At 48.8% G+C, this 21,641-nt stretch overlaps 1 protein-coding gene across 2 annotated transcripts in view; it reads left to right on the top strand.

Moving 5' to 3' along the window:
• LOC138296808 (exportin-5-like) overlaps positions 1-21,641 on the top strand; it is a 1,097,230-nt gene that overhangs the window by 367,646 nt on the left and 707,943 nt on the right. For both annotated transcript variants that reach the window (XM_069236256.1, XM_069236254.1), the window contains exon 12: positions 9,238-9,325. In XM_069236256.1, coding sequence (XP_069092357.1) covers positions 9,238-9,325 — 88 coding nt within the window. The remainder of the gene's footprint in view (positions 1-9,237; positions 9,326-21,641) is intronic.

Genomic DNA, 21,641 nt, shown 5'->3' with positions numbered 1-21,641 from the left:
GGGAGATTAGGGGTTGGGGGAGTGTTTTGAACAAATGCTTACTAGGAAGTAGCACATGCAGTATGAGCGAATGGCTATACTTTTCTTACTTTGCCTAGGAGAGGCTTCTTTGAGCAAGACCTTATGCTTTCACCTCCTCTAAGCAACGACCAGCAGCCATTGCAGTATACTTGAATATGCAGTCTGAGGCCTTCTTGACAAATTGAGTGGTGACAAAATATTTTGGGTCTGTTTTTTCACATCATCCACTTTAAGGGTTGTGCTCCCCAATTAGAAAAGAATATGTTTTATTATTAATCTTGCATAACTCTTAGTCTGTTGCCTCTTGTTACATGAACTTGCTGACTTCAAAGACTGCTTTTTTGGTAGTGATTTTGTCTGCCAAAATGATTGGCGGAACTTCAGGCTATTTTGTAGAGCCCAACATTTTCTTCTAAAAAGATAAGTTTGGTCTTTTAGTGGTTCTTTATTTATTTTGAAAAGTGTTGGCAGTGTTCTTTCATTTTCACAATCTAGCTGTCTTGAGACCTCAAGTTTATCCTTGAAAGGATAAAACTTGGGATTTTCTGAGCATGTATGTGTAACATATGGTAGTTTTACTTTAGGTAATAAAACATCTACAGCCAGTATTGCCAGTATTCCAGCATTTATAGGTCGCACATGTTCGTGCTTCTCAGCGATTTGCTCCTCATTTAACAAAAGCAAAAGTAGCACTAGTTGTCTTCTAAAGATATGTCCACGTTACCTGTATTTGTAGAACAGCAACATGCCTGTACTCTCCGACCCTGCTCTCCTTTGTTCCAACACACTCCCAGGTGTACCTCAACCTTGCCTATGGGTGTTAACAATGCTCTTGTATAGGAGTGGTACACACATGAATGGAGGATTGAGCTTGCAGTGCTTAAAAATTAATTTAAAGGGATAGTGTCTGTTCATCCTGTCCTGCAGTGTGTAATATTTTCAACCAGTTGGTAGAGCAAGAACCAATGGTATTGGATTCACCAGAAAGGTTATTTGCCAGTTTCTTTGCTTCACAAAATATCAGCATTGGTGCGAAACCTAACTACAGTTTTTAGGGTTGATTCTGCGAGATCATGCGCTAGCGCATGTGTTTCAAATGTGAGACACTGTTAACAAAAAGGCCTTGGAGCCCGTTGCTTACCATTTGTTGGCTTGCATGGCTCTCTTCTTTACAGCCTCCTAATTTGTCACTGCATGCCTAGCATCATTTCCTTTCCTCTCTCTGGAGCAGGGACCAAGCATTCATTGATTCAACTTAATCAGTGCCTGTCTGCTGCTTTCATGTGATTGAGGTACTATTTTGTTCTTTTTAACTTTTAGTGCCATGCAAATAAAGTGTGTGACTTGCAAAAACATGCTCAGCAGGACAAACAAAATTGCAAAGATTTTTTCTGTAGTTAACTTTGTTTTATTTTGCCAAGTCATCTTTTCTCACTTTAGACTTGAATTGTTTTTGTTTTTGGTAGTGTGCGCTGTTCTCAAAAGAGGATTATCCTATTATAAATATTGCAAAACTATATTGTTTCTTTCTTGTGTGTAATTTCTAAAATGATGCGTTAACACATAATCATGCAATACTTTCCACTCCAACCCACTCTTATCCATCCCACCTTACCCCACATCAATCCACCCCACTCAGTTGAATCCTCCCAGACCAATCCACCCCACTCGGCCCAATCCCCCAGACCAATCCACCCCACTCAAATCCAGACCACTCTCCCCAATCCAATCCAGTGCAATCCACCACACTTTAATCCTCCCAACCCATTGCACTCAAATCTGCCCCACTCAATACAAATTAGTCTGCCCCACTCAAACGTGCCCCACTCCAATCCAGAACAATCTGCCCAACTCAAATGTGCCCCACTCCAATCCAGAACCCCTCACTCAGCACTTGCACACTGCCTCACAGCTTGTGTGTGCTGGTGGGGAGAAAAGTCGACATGGCACTCCCCTCAGAGTGCTGTGCCAACCTCACACTGCCTGTGGCATAGGTAAGTCACCCCTCTAGAAGGCCTTACAGCCCTAAGGCAGGGTGCACTATACCACAGGTGAGGGCATATGTGCATGAGCACTATGCCCCTACAGTGTCTAAGCAAAACCTTAGACATTGTAAGTGCAGGGTAGCCATAAGAGTATATGGTCGGGGAGTTTGTCAAACACGAACTCCACATTTCCATAATGGCCACACTGAAAACTGGGAAGTTTGGTATCAAACTTCTCAGCACAATAAATGCACACTGATGCCAGTGTGCAATTTATTGTAACATACACCCAGAGGGCATCTTAGAGATGCCCCCTGAATACCTACCCGACTTCTAGTGTAGGCTGACCAGTTTCTGCCACCCTGCCACACACCAGACATGTTGCTGGCCACATGGGGAGAGAGTGCCTTTGTCACTCTGTGGCCAGGAACAAAGCCTGTACTGGGTGAAGGTGCTTCTCACCTCCCCTTGCAGGAACTGTAACACCTGGCGGTGAGCCTCAAAGGCTCATGCCTTTTGTTACAGCACCCCAGGGCATCCCAGCTAGTGGAGATGCCCGCCCCTCTGGCCACTGCCCCCACTTTTGGCGGCAAGGCTGGAGGAGGTAATGAGGAAAACAAGGAGGAGTCACCCAGCAGTCAGGACAGCCCCTAAGGTGCCCTGAGCTGAGGTGACCCCTGCCTTTAGAAATCCTCCATCTTGATATTGGAGGATTCACCCAATACGAATAGGGATGTGCCCCCCCTCCCCTCAGGGAAGAGGCACAAAGAGGGTGTAGCCACCCTCCAGGACAGCAGCCATTGGCTACTGCCCCGACCTAAACACACCCCTAAATTTAGTATTTAGCGGCGACCCTGAACCCAGGAAATCAGATTCCTGCAACCTACAACAAGAAGGACTGCTGACCTGAAAAGACGATGGAGACGACAACTGACTTGGTCCCAGCCCTACCGGCCTGTCTCCAGACTCAAAGAACCTGCACAGCGACTCATCCGACAGGGACCCGCGACCTCTGAGGACTGTCCTGAACCCGAAGGATCAAGAAACTCCCAAGAACAGCGGCACTGTTCAAAAACTGCAACAACTTTGCAACTTTAAAGCAACTTTTAAAGAACTCTCTCTTCCCGCCGGAAACGTGAGACTTCTCACTATGCACCAGACGTCCCCTGCTCGAGTTCAGGAGAACTAACCCTGCAGAGAGGACTCCCAGGCGACCACGGCGATGAGTACCCTCAGTTGGCCCCCCTGAACCCCTACAGCAACACCTGCAGAGAGGATGCAGAGGCTCCCCCTGACCGTGACTGCCTGGCAACAAGGAACCCGATGCCTGGACCAAGCACTGCACCCCCCAGGACCGAGAGGAACCATCTTCCAGTGCAGGAGTGACCAGCAGGTGCCTCTCATCCTAGCCCAGTTGGTGGTTGGCCCGAGAAGCCCCCCCTGTGCCCTGCCTGCATCGCCTAAGTGACCCCGGATCCCTCCATTGCTTTCTATAGCAAACCTGACGCCTACTTTGCACACTGCACCCGGCTGCCCCTCTGCCACTTAGGGTGTGTTTTGTGTGCCTGTGTGTGTTCTCCCCCACCCAGTGCTCTACAAAACCCTCCCTGGTCTGCTCCCCGAGGACGCAGGTACTTACCTGCTAGCAGACTGGAACCGGAGCACCCCTATTCTCCATAGGCGCCTATGCTATTAGGGCCCTACTTTGACCTAAGCCCCTGCCCGGCCCTGTGTTGCTGGTGCTTGGTGTTTGGGGTGAATGTGAACCCCCAACGGTGAGCTGCCTATGCCCTGCAGACTGAACTTGTAAGTGCTTTACTTACCTGAAAAACGAACCAATACTTACCTACCCAGGAACTGTTGATTTTTGCACTGTCCACTTTTAAAATAGCTTATTGCCATTTTTGCCAAAACTGTGTACATTACTGGTTTAATTCGAAGTTCCATATTTACCTATGCCAACTACCTTACAATTTATGTACTTAACTGAATTTTGATTCTTGTGGTTGTAAAATAAAGAAAATATTTTTCTATATAAAAACCCATTGGCCAGGAGTTAAGTCTTTAAGTGTGTGTTTTCATTTATTGCCTGTGTGTGTACAACAAATGCTTAACACTACCCTCTGATAAGCCTACTGCTTAACCACACTACCACAAAATAGAGCATTAGTATTATCTTAGTTTGCCACTACCAACCTCTAAGGGGAACCCTTGAACTCTGTGCACACTATCTCTCACTTTGGGATAGTATATACAGAGCCAACTTCCTACAGTACTTCCAACCAGGGACTCTGAAGAATGCTCTGTAAATCGACTAGTTAGCCAAATTTCTCTATGCCTTTCCACCAAACCCTCTGATCCTGGTGGTCCTCCTGAAGCTGTCCCACACAAGAGCCAGACTCATCCGGATAGCCCCGGAGTGGCTACGTCAGTGGTGGTTCACAGACCTCCTTCACAGGTCTCAGTGTCCACATCTCAAGCTGCCATGCCAACCAAACCTGCTAATCAAGTTCAGAGTCCAGATGGTTCACCCCAAACTCTCCTTCTTGAATTTGGCAGCATGGCGTCTGAGCTAGTGGTAGTATGGATACTTGAATCTGCCACAAGACTGCATGGACATTCAAAGAGACTTAAGCAGCTGTCACCCAGTACAGCATATGCCTTCAAGTAAGAGGTTTTGCATTTGATGTTTGTAGGAAGTTTGCTCTGTATGCACTATTTCAAAGTAAGGAATAGTATGCACAGAGTCCAAGGGTTCCCCTTAGAGGTAAGATAGTGGCAAAAATAGATAATTCTAATGCTCTATTTTGTGGTAGTGTGGTCGAGCAGTAGGCTTATCAAAGGAGTAGTGTTAAGCATTTGTTGTACACACACAGGCAATAAATGAGGAACACACACTCAAAGACAATTCCAGGCCAATAGGTTTTTGTATAGAAAAATATATTTTCTTAGTTTATTTTAAGAACCACATGTTCAAGATTTACATGTAATACTTCAAATGAAAGGTATTTCAGGTAGGAACTTTGAATTAGCAAAATAGCATATACAGTTTTCACATAAATGACATATAGCTATTTTAAAACTAGACACTTGGTGCAATTTTCAACAGTTCCTGTTGGAGGTAATTGTTTTAGTATTTGCAGGTAAGTAAACCACCTACGGGGTTCAAGTTTGGGTCCAAGGTAGCCCACCGTTGGGGGTTCAGAGCAACCCCAAAGTTACCACACCAGCAGCTCAGGGCGGGTCAGGTGCAGAGGTCAAAGTGGTGCCCAAAACGCATAGGCTTCAATGGAGAAGGGGGTGCCCCGGTTCCAGTCTGCCAGCAAGTAAGTACCTGTGTCTTCGGGGGGGCAGACCAGGGGGGGTTTTGTAGGGCACCGGGGGGGGGGGGGGGGGGGGGGGGGGAACACAAGTCCACACAGAAAGTACACCCTCAGCGGCACGGGGCGGCCGGGTGCAGTGTGCAAACAAGCGTCTGGTTTGTAATAGAAATCAATGGGAGACCCAGGGGTTTCTTCAGCGATTTGGGGGGGGGGGGGGGGGGGTTCAGGGTAGCCACCACCTGGGCAAGGGAGAGGGCCACCTGGGGGTCGCTCCTGCACTGGAGGTCTGATCCTTCAGGTCCTGCGGATGCTGTGCCTTTACCAGGTGTCGGGTCTTTGAAGCAGGCAGTCGCGGTCAGGGGGAGCCTCTGGATTCCCTCTGCAGGCGTCGCTGTGGGGGCTCAGGGGGGTCAACTTGGGCTACTCACGGTCTCGTAGTCGCCGGGGAGTCCTCCCTGTGGTGTTGGTTCTCCACAAGTCGAGCCGGGGGCGTCGGGTGCAGAGTGCAAAGTCTCACGCTTCCGGCGGGAAACGTGTGTTGTTCAAAGTTGCTTCTTTGTTGCAAAGTTGCAGTCTTTGGTGAACAGAGCCGCTGTCCTCGGGAGTTCTTGGTCCTTCTAGATGCAGGGTAGTCCTCTGAGGTTTCAGAGGTTGCTGGACCCTGGGAACGCGTCGCTGGAGCAGTGTCTTTAGAAGGGGGGAGACAGGCCGGTAGAGCTGGGGCCAAAGCAGTTGGTGTCTCAGTCTTCTCTGCAGGTTTTTCAGTTCAGCAGTCCTCTTCTTCTTAGGTTGCAGGAATCTGTTTTCCTAGGTTCTGGGAGCCCCTTAATACTGAATTTAGGGGTGTGTTTATGTCTGGGGGGTTAGTAGCCAATGGCTACTAGCCCTGAGGGTGGCTACACTCTTTGTGCCTCCTCCCTGAGGGGAGGGGGTGTCACATTCCTATCCCTATTGGGGGAATCCTTCATCTGCAAGATGGAGGATTTCTAAAAGAGTCACCTCGGCTCAGGACACCTTAGGGGCTGTCCTGACTGGCCAGTGACTCCTCCTTGTTTTTCTCATTATCTCCTTCGGCATTGCCGCCAAAAGTGGGGCCGTGGCAGGAGGGGGCGGGCAACTCCACTAGCTGGAGTGCCCTGGGGTGCTGTAACAAAGGGGGTGAGCCTTTGAGGCTCACCGCCAGGTGTTACAGTTCTTGCAGGGGGAGGTGATAAGCATCTCCACCCAGTACAGGCTTTGTTACTAGCCACAGAGTGACAAAGGCACTCTCCCCATGTGTCCAGCAACATGTCTGGTGTGTGGCAGGCTGCTAAAACTAGTAAGCCTACACGGATAGTCGGTTAAGGTTTCACGGGGCACCTCTAAGGTGCCCTCTGGGGTGTATGTTACAATAAAATGTACACTGGCATCAGTGTGCATTTATTGTGCTGAGAAGTTTGATACCAAACTTCCCAGTTTTCAGTGTAGCCATTATGGTGCTGTGGAGTTTGTGTATGACAGACTCCCAGACCATATACTCTTATGGCTACCCTGCACTTACAATGTCTAAGGTTTTGCTTAGACACTGCAGGGGCATAGTGCTCATGCACTTATGCCCTCACCTATGGTATAGTGCACCCTGCCTTAGGGCTGTAAGGCCTGCTAGAGGGGTGACTTATCTATACTTCATAGGCAGTGTGAGGTTAGCATGGCACCCTGAGGGGAGTGCCATGTCGACTTAGTCGTTTTATCCCCACTAGCACACACAAGCTGGCAAGCAGTGTGTCTGTGCTGAGTGAGGGGTCCCCAGGGTGGCATAAGACATGCTGCAGCCCTTAGCAGCCTTCCCTGGCATCAGGGCCCTTGGTGCCAGGGGGTACCAGTTACAAGGGACTTACCTGGGTGTCAGGGTGTGCCAATTGTGGATACAAAAGTACAGGTTAGGGAAAGAACCCTGGTGCTGGGGCCTGGTTAGCAGGCCTCAGCACACTTTCAATTCAAAACTTAGCATCAGCAAAGGCAAAAAGTCAGGGTGTAACCATGCCAAGGAGGCATTTCCTTACAATGTTATTCCAAGAGCATAGACCCTACATCTTGCCAAGAAGAAACCTTTCCTGCCTCCTCCATTTGGCAAAATCTGGCTTCCAGTTCTCTTCCATAAAGGTTTATTTGGTGGCTCTTAATACCTACAGAAAATGTCTTTCACAAAACGTTTTTCAAAATCCCAGTAATTAAAGATTTCCTGGCAGGGTTAAAAAAATTGTAGGAATCGCTATTAGGAAATCGGAATCACTGTGCATAGCATTTTGCGTTACCTAAATAGCTGTTTCTATGAAGTCTCTATTTAGGAAATGCAAAATTGCATTTTAGTACATCTGGCCCATATATAATGAAAGTGAGTGTTTAAAAATAAACCCTCCTGCTCTGGTAGCAATGCTATTAGGAAACTAAGAGGCAAGTAATGGATCATGTGTCCCCTTTATGTGGGCTGGATTCTTGCTATACAGGGTGCAAACGTTTAGTCTATTTAATGAAACGTAAAAGTTTTTTGTACAGCAGAAATGCTACGCTCGCTTATTTGAAGGTACACATGTGAGAATGAAGAAAAAGGCTACTCTGTAAACTGAAATATTTGCCTAGGATCACACAATTTGAGACCTGTTTACAGGTCAAGTACATTAGAGTTATGGTCGTGTAGATTATTCACGTTACTCGACCTGCAGGACTAGTAACATTTGTATGATTTTTCGAGGCCTGCAGACAATTTCTTTCTCGACCTTCTTTCAGAATCCTCCAACCCTCTGGTTGAGAGCTCTGTTCACTCCATCGATGTATGGCAGGTCTTAAAGTTTTATATGGTTAAGATGTGTGACAGATCGGACCAATGTTTGCTTGGAAGTGGCTAAACCTCTATGTATCGGGCCATAATTGACAGTCTTTCACCCACTGGATAGTATCATGCATACTTTTTACACCTAAATGCTAACAAGACTTTGGATAGACCAGAAGCCCATTCTACGAGGGGCAAAGTAGCTACAGCTGCTTTGATGAGATGTCCCTATTGCTGAGATTTGTAAAGCGACCACATGGAGATCTGTTCACACATTGACCAAACACTACTGTTTGGACTCGGATGCTGGATGCAAGTAGAACAAACCTCCCTCAGAAATGTATTTGCTTAATACCATCCTATCTTCTCTCCTCTGTTCTTTCCAGCCCAATTGGTAGGAGTGGGCTTGCTATTCTGTTCAAATGCCTATGACTAGCAATGGAGACCCCTACGAGAGAGAATAGTTTCTTGTAATTCCAGTTCTCTTGACGGGGAATCTCCATTGAAGTTATAAGCAACCCTCCCTTCTCCCCATTGGACATAGTAAAGGAAAGTATTGGACTTAACTATAACTGACACATACCATCAAAAAACTCCAGCAACTGCTACCTGCTGAGCATGATCGGATACTGGTTTTCTCTTCATTCTCAAAGGCACAGTCACTGTTTTAAACTTGTATAATAGCAGCCTAGGAGGCTACACTGTCCCGCTATCCTGCATCATTTACTTTTACAGAAAAGGTGTTGTTTTACAAAACATTTAACTCAAATTATACGTTTGTATGGGTGCCTGGACCCTTTTTTGAAGTACAATCTGAAGGCTGCAGATTGTTCTTCCTTAAGTGCTTTTACAGACCTTCCTTAAAGGCGAATGTCTACACTTAAGAAGACATTCTATGAAGAAGTACTCTGGGAATCCTGCATGTGGGTGGAACTATTAAAATGTTTATGACTTCAATGTAGATTCCCCTATGAGAGAACTGGAGTCACAGGTAAGAAACTATTCCTTACATCTGTTCATTAAACTGAGTTAGCCCAATTTTCTACATATTCTTTAAATTAAAATGCATTACATCACTACATTTCTTCTTATGTCTCAGGTGGGCGTGCAGTCGAAAAATGATTCCAGTGGTGAAAGGCCTTCGCTTGGCTTGTTGACAGACAGCGACTTCAATGCAACCTTGAAAAGTAAGTAACCAACCTCTGCTAGCTGAACATTTTTACTGAACAGACTGAGGGCCATGCAGACTACCCATAATGTTTTATATGTTTAGTCTTCTAGGGCCTGTTTTACAAAGGTAATCTTACACTTTTGTGTAAGTTTACCTTTGCTGTTGTAACTTTACTACTGTACGAAAGTCACTCTTTTTGGCATGATTACCCCCACGTTTTGCCTGTTTATCAGTGTGTTTAGGCTGTTTTCACTGGGATCCTGCTAACCAGGACCCCAGTGATTGTGCTCTCTCCTCTAAATGTGGTTGTCTTGGTACCCTTTACACCCCACAATTGGCATACTGGTGTACCCCTGTAAGTCCCTATTATATGGTACTTGGGTACCCAGGACGTTGGTACACCAAGGGTCCCCCATGGGCTGCAGCATGTATGTTGCCACCCATGGGAGCCCATTCATACTGTCTGCAGGCCTGCCACTTGCAGCCTGGTTAAAAAGGTGCATGCCCCATTTTACCCATTTTATGGTATGCCCTTTCAACCCAAAGGGCAGGGTGCAGGTCCCTGTGTGTCTGGGCACCCCTGCATGAGCAGAGAGGTGCCCCTACAAACTCCAGTTCCTGGACTTTAAGTGTGGGGAAGCCATTTTGTCTATGCATTGGTCACTCACTACCTGTGTGCTAATAATGGTAACTCCGAACCTGGGTATCAAACATGTCGGAATCATACCCCAATACTGATCCCAGTATCGGTGGCATGATTCCATACCCTCGGGGGTTCCTTAGAGGATCCCCAGTTCTGCTACTACCAGTCTTCCAGGATTTGCAGGCAGCCCGAGCTGCTGCAGCTCCTCTAGCATGATTCTGCCCTTCTGCTGCTTGACCAGTTCAAGCAGGGGACAGCAGAACAAAGGATTTCCTGTAGGGGATGGGGGCATCCTCCTCTCCATTGGATGTTAATTTTTCTGGGCTGGGGAGAAGTATCCTTCCCACGCCACCGGACTGCTTTGAAGGGCATATTTGGTGCTCTCCTTGCATAATCTTCTTTGCACCAGTCCAGGGACCACTGGTCCCTGCCCTGGCATGAAACACAAAAAGGAAAGGGCAGTGTCTACTCCCCTGTCCAGCTCCACCCCTAGGGTGGTGTCCAGAGCTCCTCCACTTGGTTCTGCCATCTTGGAACCAAGATGGGCAGAGGCCTCTGGGAGCATCTGATTGGGTAGGCCAGAAAGCTGATGCCAGAGGCCCCTCCTGATAGGTGGTCACTCCATAGAGTGACCAAACCCCATTTTTGGGTTATTGAGGGACTCCCTTGAGGGTGGGTTCCCAGATTCGTCATGCAAGACTCCACCAAGACCTCGCTGCAAAAACATCTTCTGCTCCTGGCCTCTGAAACCGCTGCTGGGCTGCACAGGAACTGAACAAGACCGTACCGCCGAGAAGACTTCTCCTTGCAACATTGTTTCCGGGGCTCCTGTCAGCATTCTGCAACATGGTTTCTGTGGCTGTGCATCCTCTGGGGTCACAAGACTTTAGCTGCACCAATATGGAATCTTCCTTGGAGTGAAGAAGTCACTCCCCTGCATCTGCAGGCACCTAAGGCAGTGACGTCCAGCTGGTGTGATCTTCTGTCCTCCGGAATTGCAAAGATTCTCCAACACAGGTGGTGATTCTGATGGATCCCCTTGGTCCTCTCTGGCTTCTATCTAATGTGGAATACAATGAGCCTTTGCTTCTGCCACTGGGACAGAATTCCTATGCACCACTGCAACTATTGTACCAACCAAGGCTTGTTGACCCTGCTCCAAGGGATCTTCAGGCTCCAAGTAGCCCCAACCGCCTGCACTCCAACTCTGCAAGGACAGTCTCCACTGCTGCTCCAGTGACGTGGGGCACCTCTTCAGGTGTTCTGAAGGCCTTACTGCAACATTCTGTGCCTGCTCCCAGTGGATTGCTTTTGGGGACTCCGACTGCTTCTGCTGGCTCTCCTGTCTTGTGAGGGTCAGCCTGGACTCCCCTCCAAGGGTTGAGTCCCCGGACCTTGCTGGTCCTCCACAGCTCTGCAAAACTTCCAAAAGCTCCATTTGCCTGTGTTTGGTGGTGGTCCTGACCACTGACCCATCTGCAATCCGGGAACCATCAAGGGACAGCTTGTAGGCGACTTCAGGGACTCCTCTGCAGCTTCTGGGCCCCGCAGCTGGACTTGAGCCATCACCGTCGAGCTGGATCTTCAGCTACAGAAGTGTGGGCACTGACCCCTGCCCCACCTGGACACTCGTGCGTGGACTGGACTCTGTCCCCTTCTTTTGCAGATCCTGTTTACCTGAAATCCACTCTTTGGTACACTAGTCCGGTCCTGCTTCTGCATTGTCCAACCGCAATGTCCCCATCTTAGCCTATGAGAGAACCCAGTACCTTACCTCTCTGCAACCGGCCGCTGAGGATCTTCTAGGTACTTAACTTTTGGGGTTCCACTCTCCCCATCTCTTATCTAACTATTCCATGCACTATGGTGGGGGACACCTGTTTGCACCCCATTTTTCAAGTATATTGTTAGGCCCCCTCTGTAGGGCTGTTGCTAACCTATGCTCTTCCTGAGTACTTACCTGTGTATATCTTGTGTGTTCATACCTCCAGAGAGAGGTATACCTCTGGAAATCTAGTTTGGTATGCCTATAATAAAGTACCTTCATTTTGTAAACACTGTGTGGTTCCTTTCATGTGTTATAAGTTACTGTGTGACTACTGTGGTATTGCAAGTGCTTCGCATGCCTTTTAGATGGGTGTTGGCTGCTCACCACAGCTACCCTAGAGAGCCATGGCTGTCTAGACACTGTACCACTAACTAATAGGGGTTTGCTTGGATCCATTGTAGGAAGCTGGCCTGGTGGGTACCTAAGGTACTTACACCTTATACAAGGTCCAAGTATCCCCTATTAGTAAAGTGTATTCAGTGTCTATACTCCAGGCCCAGATATCCACTATTAGTGAAGTGTATACAGTGTCTAGACTCCAGGCTCTCTAGACGTAGCTTTGGTTGAGCAGCCAAGGCTTATCTAGGAGACATGCAAAGCTTATGCAATACCACTGTAGTCAGACAGCACTTACACACATGAAAGAAAACACTGTGTTACGAAAATAAAGGTTCTTTATTACAGTAACACAGTACCAAAACACTAGATAGGTGTAGGAAAGTGCCCTCTTTCTTGGCATGGTTACCCCTATTTTGTGGCTGTTGTCAGTATGTTTGACTTTGTTTGACTGTGTCTACTGGGTTCCTGCTAACCAGGACCCCAGTAGTTTTGCTCTCTCCTCTAAATTTTACCTTTTTCTTCCCACAATTGGCATACTTGTCCCCCATGTAAGTCCCTAGTATATGGTACCTAGGTAAATGCAAAAAGAATAAGTGATGGACGGAATGCTGAACAATGTCAGACATTCACCTCCAGTACAGAGATCTGGGCCTAAATCCATCGTTTTTTTGCTACCCATGCCATTCCAGATTGGACGTAGCCATATGCAAATCAGTCTTGACCCTGTTCCCCATGGGAACAGTCCAGGCCGAACTGCCAGGCCAGGTCTTCCCTGGACTGGAAACAAGCATCCTGGGAACGGTTTCGGGGTTTCACCCCTCATCAGCCAGGCTAGCTTGAATCCTGTGGCATGGGAAGCACGGGACCCACACCTGGGCATACCCTTACCACTTAGGGCGACAAATGCAAAAAGAATAAGTGATGGACGGAATGCTGAACAATGTCAAACATTCACTCCCAGTACAGAGATCTGGGCCTAAATCCATCGCTTAGGGTCAAGACTGATTTGCATATGGCTGGGTCCAAACTGGGGTGGCATGGTGAGCAAAAGAACGATGGATTAAACCCTGATCTGTGACTGGGGGCGAGTGTTTGCATTGTCAGCACTCCGTCCATCATCCTTTTGTGTTGCTATGGTACCTAGGTACCCAGGGCATTGGGATTCCAGGGGATCCCTATGGGCTGCAGCAGTTATTCTGCCACCAAAAGGGAGCCCATGCAAAGGGTTTTGCAAGCCTGCCATTACAGACTACTTGAACCGGATGCACACACCCGGTTTCACTACAGGTCAATGCACCAGGTCACTCTAAGTCACCCCTTAGGTATGCCCAGAGGGCAGGGTTGCAGGTACCTGGGTGTGAGGTGCCCCTACGAACTTCAGCCCCATTTTCCTGGACTTCGTAAGTGCGGGGACACCATTTTATATGTGTACTGGACATAGGTCACTACCTATATCCAGGTACATAATGGTAACTCCGAACCAGGGCATGTTTGGTATCAAACATGTCAGAATCATACCTCAATGCTAATGCAAGTATTAGAAGTATGATTCCATTCACTCGGGTGGCTTCTTAGAGGAACGACCACATTGCTACCACCAGTCTTACAGGTTTTTCCAGGCATCCAAGCAGGATGGAGGGCAGGGGACTTAAGCTACACAGATCCTGAAGTTCCCTTGGAGGAGATGCCAACAAGCCTTGGTAGCTGCAAGAGATGCAGTGCATGGGGGTACTGTCATGAGTGGGAAGGCAAGGGCTTACCTTCACCAAAGTTTGACAGATGGTAGAGAGGACCGAGCGGACCATTCCAAACCACCACCTGTGATGCAGGATCCACGGAGCTCAGGATGTGAGGAGATCCACGCAGTTAGTAGTCATTGCAGTTGGTGCCTGCGGATGCGGGGATGTGGCTTATTCACTCCAAGGATGATTCCTTGTTGTGCAGACTGAAGACTTGCCACCCTCTGAGAATGCACAGCTGGAGAAATGCTGCAGAAGCTGGAAGGAGCTGTGGAAACAATGTTGCAAGCAGAGTCTTCGTCGCAGGTGCAGATTGTCGGTGCCTGGAGGGTCCAGTTGAAGTTCCAGTTGCCAGAAGTCAAAGTAGAGGTTGCGTAGGAGTCCTGCTAGAATCTTGCAAGCCGAATCTGAGGACCAACCCAAAAGGAGAGACCCTAAATTGCCCTCCAAATGGGGATTGGTCACCTAACCAGATAATCACCTATCAGGGGGGGCTCTGACGTCACCTGCTGGCACTGGCCACTCAGATGCTCCCAGAGTTCCCTGCCAACCTTGGTAACAAGATGGCAGAACCCAGGGAAAACTCTGGAGGAGCTCTGAGCACCACCCGTGGGGTGGTGATGGACAGGGGAGTGGTCACTCCCCTTTCCTTGGTCCAGTTTAGTGCCAGAGCAGGGACTGGGGGTCCCTGAACTGGTGTAGACTGGTTTATGCAAAGAGGGCACCAAATGTGCCCTTCAGAGCATTTCCAGTGGTTTGGGGGCGCTACCCATCCCCAGCCTGTTACATCTATTTCCAAGCGGAGAGTACTTCCTGGGCAGAAACCAGTCTGAGGTGGCAGCAGCTGGGGATGCCTGGAAGACCTTTAGAAGAGTGAAATGGTAATGGTAGTGTCTTCTGACAGTACACATGTAAACTGGCGTCCTTGCACTCACGCAGTCTGGGAAAATGGGCCTGGAGTTCGTGGGGTACCCCTGCTAGTGCAGGGGTGCCCTCACACACAGGTACTTTGCACCCTCCCCTCAGGCCTGGAGGGACTGCTATAAGGTTGACTTATAAGTGACCTGGTGCAGTGAAAATGGCAGCGAAAGGGTGCTTGCATTTTTTTCACGTAGGCTGCAGTGGCAGTCCTTTGCTGTGGGTGGCAAAATATATGCTGCAGCCCATTGGGATCCCTTGGAACTGTGAAGGGGGTGGGGGACAAACTTCTGCTAATAAAAGCTCTTGGTTGATCCTGGTCCTCTCTATTAGGCTGTGATAGAACTGCCCCCACCCCTACCTCTGAAGCACCAGTTTGAACTATGATCTTCTTGGAGTAGTTTGGGCTCTTTAGAACAGGTACAGAGCACCTGGCCAGTATAATTTACTCAAAAGCTTTGACAGCTGGCTGTCCATAATACCTTCTTAGGCCTTTTGTTGGAGGTGAGGTCATTAAGAGGGGGCAACAATGGAGCCACAGTTGTTAACGAACCTCCTGTAATACCCAGTGAGACCTAAAAAGGCTTTGACCTGGGTTTGTGTGGTAGGGGGGAGTCTAATCCTAAATGGTTTAAATCTTCCCCTGTAGTGGTTGAATCTGTTTCCCTCCTGCTAGGTGTCCTAGATAAACCACTTTTCACTGCTCTATCTGGCACTTTGAAGCCTTGATAGTAAGGCCTGCTTTCTGCAGAGCCTCTAAAAGTTTCCATAGGTGGACCAGGTGGTCATCCCAGGTGGAGCTAAAGACAGCTGTATCATCTAGATATGCTGCACTGCAGGCTTCCAGACCGTGGAGGACGGTATTCACCAATCGCTGAAAAGTGGCAGGTGCATTTTTCAAACCAAAGGGCATTACTGTGAATTGGTAGTGCCCTCCTATGGTTGAAAATGCTGTCTTTTGTTTAGCATCTTGTGACAACTTAATCTGCCAAAGCCTGCAGTAAGGTCAAAAGTGCTGAGATACTTTGCAGATGCCAGTGTATCTATGAGCTCATCTACCCTGGGGATTGGATGAGCATCTGTCTTGGTTACTGTAATGAGCCTGCTATAGTCAACACAAAACCTCATCTTTCTTTTCCTATTCTGAGTGTGGTTTTGGGACCATCACCACTGGGCTAGCCCAGGGACTCTCTGAGTGCTCAATGACTTCCAGGTCAAGCATCTTTTGCACCTCTGCTTTGATGCAATCCCTTATGATCAGATTGCCTGTAAATTTTACTTTTTACAGGCAAATTGTCCCCTGTATCAATGGTGTGTTCACACAATGTGGTTTGACCAGGTGTGTAAGGAAATACCTCCTTGGCATGATACCCCCTGACTTTTTGCCTTTTGCTGATGCCAATTATGATTGAAAGTGTGCTGGGACCCTGCTAACCAGGCCCCACCACCAGTGTTCTTTCCCTAAACTGTACCTTGCTTCTACAATTGGCACAGCCCTGGCACTCAGGTAAGTCCCTTGTAAATTGTACCCCTGGTACCAAGGGCCCTGATGCCAGGGAAGGTCTCTAAGGACTGCAGCATGTCTTTTGCCACCCTGGGGACCCCTCACTCAGCACATGCACACTGCCTCACAGCTTGTGTGTGCTGGTGGGGAGAAAATGACTAAGTCGAAATGGCATTCCCCTCAAAGTGCCATGCCAACCTCACACTGCCTGTGGCACAGTTAAGTCACCCCTCTAGCAGGCCTCACAGCCCTAAGGCAGGGTACACTACCACATACCACATACCATACCACAGGTGAGGGCATATGTGCATGAGCACTATGCCCCTACAGTGTCTAAGCAAAACCTTAGACGTTGTAAGTGCAGGGTAGCCATAAAGAGTATATGGTCTGGGACTTTGTCAAACACGAACTCCACAGTTCAATAATGGCTTCTCAGCACAATAAGTGCACACTGATGCCAGTGTGGAATTTATTGTAAACTGCACCCAGAGGGCATCTTAGAGATGCCCCCTGAATACCAATTCGACTTCTAGTGTTAGGCTGACCAGTTTCTGCCAGCCTGCCACAACCAGATGAATTGCTGGCCGCATGGGGAGAGTGCCTTTGTCACTCTTTGGCCAGGAATAAAGCCTGTACTGGGTGGAGGTGCTTCTCACCTCCCCTTGTAGGAACTGTAACACCTGGCGGTGAGCCTCAAAGGCTCACCCCTTTTGTTATAGCGCCACATGGCATCCCAGCTAGTGGAGATGCCCGCCCCTCCGACCACTGCCCCCAATTTTGGCGGCAAGGCTGGAGGAGATAATTAGAAAAACAAGGAGGAGTCACTCACCAGTCAGGACAGCCCCTAAGGTGCCCTGAGCTGAGGTGAACCCTGCCTTTAGAAATCCTCCATCTTAGTTTTGGAGGATTCCCCCAATAGGATTAGGGATGTGCCCACCTCCCCTCAGGGAGGAGGCACAAAGAGGGTATAGCCACCCTCCAAGACAGTAGCCATTGGCTACCGCCCTCCCAGACCTAAACACACCTCTTAATTTAGTATTTAGGGGAACCCCAGAACCCAGGAAATCAGATTCCTGCAACCTGAAACAAGGACTGCTGACCTGAAAGCCCTGCAGAGATGACTGAAGACAACTGCAACAGCAACGCATCCAACAGGGACCAGCGACCTCTGAAGCCTCAGAGGACTGCCCTGAACCTAAGGACCAAGAAACTCCTGTGAGCAGTGGCTCTGCTCAACAAACAGCAACAATATTGCAACTTTTCTGCAACTTTCAAAGACCTCACTCTTCCCGCCGGAAGCGTGAGACTTCACACTCTGCACCCAACACCCCCGGCTCGAGATCCAGAGAGCCAATACCACAGGGAGGACTCCACTGCGACCTCGTATGTAGCCTGAGACGACCCCCCTGGACCCCTACAGCGACACATGCAGAGGGAATCCAGAGGCTCCCCCTGACCGAGACTGCCTGTAACAAGGGACCGAGCTGCTGGTGTGGTAACTTTGGGGTTGCCCTGAACCCCCAACGGTGGGCTGCCTATGCCCAAGAACTGAGACTTGTGTCTTACTTACCTCACAATCTAACCAATACTTACCTCCCCCAGGAACTGTTTTTTTTGCACTGTATACTTTTTAAATAGCTTATTGCCATTTTAACAAAAACTGTATGTTATTGCTCTAATTCAAAGTTCTTAACTTACCTGTGTGGCGTACCTTTCACTTTATGTATTTACTTCAAATCATGAACTTGTGGTTCTAAAAATAAATTAAGAAAATATATTTTTCTATATAAAACCTATTGGCCGGGAGTAAGTCTTTGAGTGTGTGTTCCTCATTTATTGCCTGTGTGTGTGTACAACAAATGCTTAACACTACCCTCTGATAAGCCTACTGCTCGACCCCACTACCACAAAATATAGCATTAGTATTATCTAGTTTTGCCACTATATTACCTCTAAGGGGAACCCTTGGACTCTGTGCACACTATCTCTTACTTTGAGATAGTATATACAGAGCCAACTTCCTACAAGGTGTAAGGGAAAACAGTTCTGAGAACTGTCCCAGGAGATTTCTGCAGTCTTCATTTTGAGACTGAGAAATGAAATCTGCTAAGACAACCCCCCTCAACTGAACCATCAGCTGTAGTATTAGAAAAGAGGTCAGGGAGAGGGTCACTCTTCTTCCTGTCCCTCATCAGTGGACATGAGCAGGGTTAAGTCAGCCCTGTCATATCAGGGCTTTAGGCGGTTCACATAAAGTACTCTGAGAGGACCTCTTGAAGTGCCAAGGTCTCTTAAATAAGTGGCCTCACCCTTTTTCTCCAATATGATGTGTGGTCCACTCCATTTGTCTTGGAGTGCTCTTGGTGCCACAGGTTCCAGGACCCACACTTTCTGCCCTGGTTGGTACACAGTCAGGACAGCCTTCTAGTCATGCCATTGCTTTTGCAAATCTTGGCTTTCCTAAAGGTTCTTACTGGCCTTCTCCATATATTAAGCCATCCTTGATCTGAGGCCAAGTATATAGCCCACTATCTTGTTTTAGGGGGCTTCAGGGGTTCCTTGAACCCTCCTTCACAAGAGCTAATAGATCCCTAACAGGGTGACCAAAGAGGAGTTTAAAGGGGCTGTAGTCCAGTCCTTTTTGGGGTACCTCCCTGTAGGCAAAGAGGAGGCATGGTAACAGGACATCCCATCTCCTCCTGAGTTTTTCAGAGAGTCCCATTATCATTCCTTTGAGTGTTTTATTAAAACACTCAACCAACCCATTTGTTTGGGGATGGTAAGGTGTAGTGAATTTGTATGTTACTTCACACTCTTTCCACATTGCTTTTAGGTATGCAGACATGACATTGCTACCCCTGTCTGATACAACCTCTTGGGAAACCCACCCTGGAAAAGATTCCCAGTATTGCTTTGGCCACTGCAGGGGCTGTAGTGGTCATAAGAGGTATGGCCTCTGGATACCTGGTGGCATGGTCCACCACCACCAGTATGAACCCGTTTCTAGAAGCTGTGGGAGAGTCAAGGGGGGGCAACAATGTCAACCCCTACCCTTTCAAAGGGTATCCCAGCCCCTGGAAGTGGAATTAAGGGGTCCTTTGGAGTGCCACCTATATTGCCACTGGCTTGACAAGTGACACAGTAGCAACAACATTCCTTAGTGTCTTCTGACATGTGGGGTCAGTTAAAGTAAGGGATCAACCTGTCCCAAGGTTTGCTTTGCCCCATATTGACTGTAGGAAAATGGTTCCCTGTTGCAGTTGCCCCCCACTTTTTGCCTGATATTGATGCTTACTTGACTGAGAAGTGTGCTGGGACCCTGCTAACCAGGTCCCAACACCAGTGTTCTTTCACTTAAAATGTACCACTGTTTCAACAATTGGCACACCCCTGACACACAGAAAAAATCCCTTGTAAAAGGTACCAGTGGTACCAAGGGCCATGTGACCAGGGAAGGTCCCTAAGGGCTGCAGCATATGTTGTGCCACCCCTCACCTAACACATGCACACTGCCTTTGTAGATTGCGTGTGTTGGTGGGGAGAAAACGACAGTCGACATGGCATCCCCCTCAGGATGCCATGCCCACAAAATACTGCCCATGGCATAGGTAAGTCACCCCTCTAGCAGACCTTAAAGCCCTAAGACAGGGTGCACTATACCACAGGTGAGGGCATAGCTGCATGAGCAATATGCCCCTACAGTGTCTAAGTCTATTCTTAGACATTGTAAGTACAGTGTGGCCATATTAAGTATATGGTCTGGGAGTTTATCAAACACGAACTCCACAGCTCCATAATGGCTACACTGAATTAAGAATAATAAACCCACACTGATGCCAGTATTGGATTTATTAAAAAATTCACACAGAGGGCATCTTAGAGACGGCCCCTGTATTTTACCCAATCCTTCAGTGCAGGACTGACTGGTCTGTGCCAGCTTGCTCCTGAGAGACATGTTTCTGCCCCCCCTGGGGTGAGAGCCTTTGTGCTCTCTGAGGACAGAAACAAAGCCTGAGGCTGGGTGGAGGTGTTTAACACCCCCCACCCCCCTTGCAGGAACGGTAACACCTAGCAATGAGCCTCAAAGGCTCAGGCTTCGTGTTGCAATGCCCCAGGGGGACTCCATCTAGTGGAGATGCCAGCCCCCAATTTTGCCGGCAAGTCCAGAGGAGATAATGCGAAAAACAAGGAGTCACCCACCAGTCAGGACAGCCCCTAAGGTGTCCTGAGCTGAGGTGACCACTGCCTTTAGAAATCCTTCATCTTGATTTTGGAGGATTCCCCCAATAGTAATAGGGATGTGCCCCCCTCCCCTCAGGGAGGAGGCACAAAGAGGGTGTAGCCACCCTCAAGGACAGTAGCCTTTGGCTACTGCCCCCCAGGCCTAAACACACCCCTAAATTTAGTATTTAGGGGTGACCCTGAACCCAGGAAATCAGATTCCTGCCACCTGAACTACAAAGAAGGACTGCTGATCTACAAGCCTGTAGAGACGACGGACGACGACAACTGCATTGGCCCCAGCCCTACTGGCCTGTCTCCTGAGTCGAAAACCTGCAACCAGCGACGCATCCAACAGGGACCAGCGACGTCTGAAGCCTCAGAGGACTGCCCTGATCCCAGAGCCAAGAAACTCCTGTGAGCAGCGGCTCTGCTCAACAACAGCAACATCTTTGCAACAAAGAAGCAACTTCCAAATAACTCACTCTTCCCGCCGGAAGCTTTGGAGTTCACACACTGCACCTGACGCCACCGGCTTGAGATCCAGAGAGCCAACACCACAGGGAGGGCTCCCTGGCTACTGTGACCCTGTGAGTAGCCCGAGACGACCCCCCCTGGGGCCCCACAGTGACGCCTGCAGAGAATTCAGAGGCTCCCCCTGACCGTGACTGCCTGTAACAAGGGACCCAACGCCTGGAACAAGCACTGCACCCGCAGCCCCCAGGACCAGAAGGAACCGAACCTCAGTGCAAGAGTGACCCCCAGACGACCCTCTGCCTAGCCCAGGTGGTGGCTGGCCAAAGAAGCCCCCTGTGCCCTGCCTGCACCGCTAGAGTGACCCCCGGGTCCCTCCATTGAATCAAATATAAAACCCGACACCTGCTTTGCACACTGCACCCGGCTGCCCCAGTGCCGCTGAGGGTGTGTTTTCTGTACCTACTTGTGTCCCCCCCCCCCCCCCAATGCTCTACAAAACCCCCCTGGCCTGCCCCCAAGGACGCGGGTACTTACCTGCTGGCAGACTGGAACCCGAGCATCCCTGTTCTCAATAGGCGCCTGTGTGTTTTGGGCACCTCTTTGACCTCTGCACCTGACCAGCCCTGAGCTGCTAGTGTGGTAACTTTGGGATTCCTTGAACCC

Source organism: Pleurodeles waltl, chromosome 5 (genome assembly GCF_031143425.1).
Source record: "Pleurodeles waltl isolate 20211129_DDA chromosome 5, aPleWal1.hap1.20221129, whole genome shotgun sequence".
NCBI lineage: Eukaryota > Metazoa > Chordata > Amphibia > Caudata > Salamandridae > Pleurodeles > Pleurodeles waltl.
The sequence above is the reverse complement of the archived record's forward strand: the minus strand, read 5'-3'. Positions and strand labels throughout refer to the sequence as shown.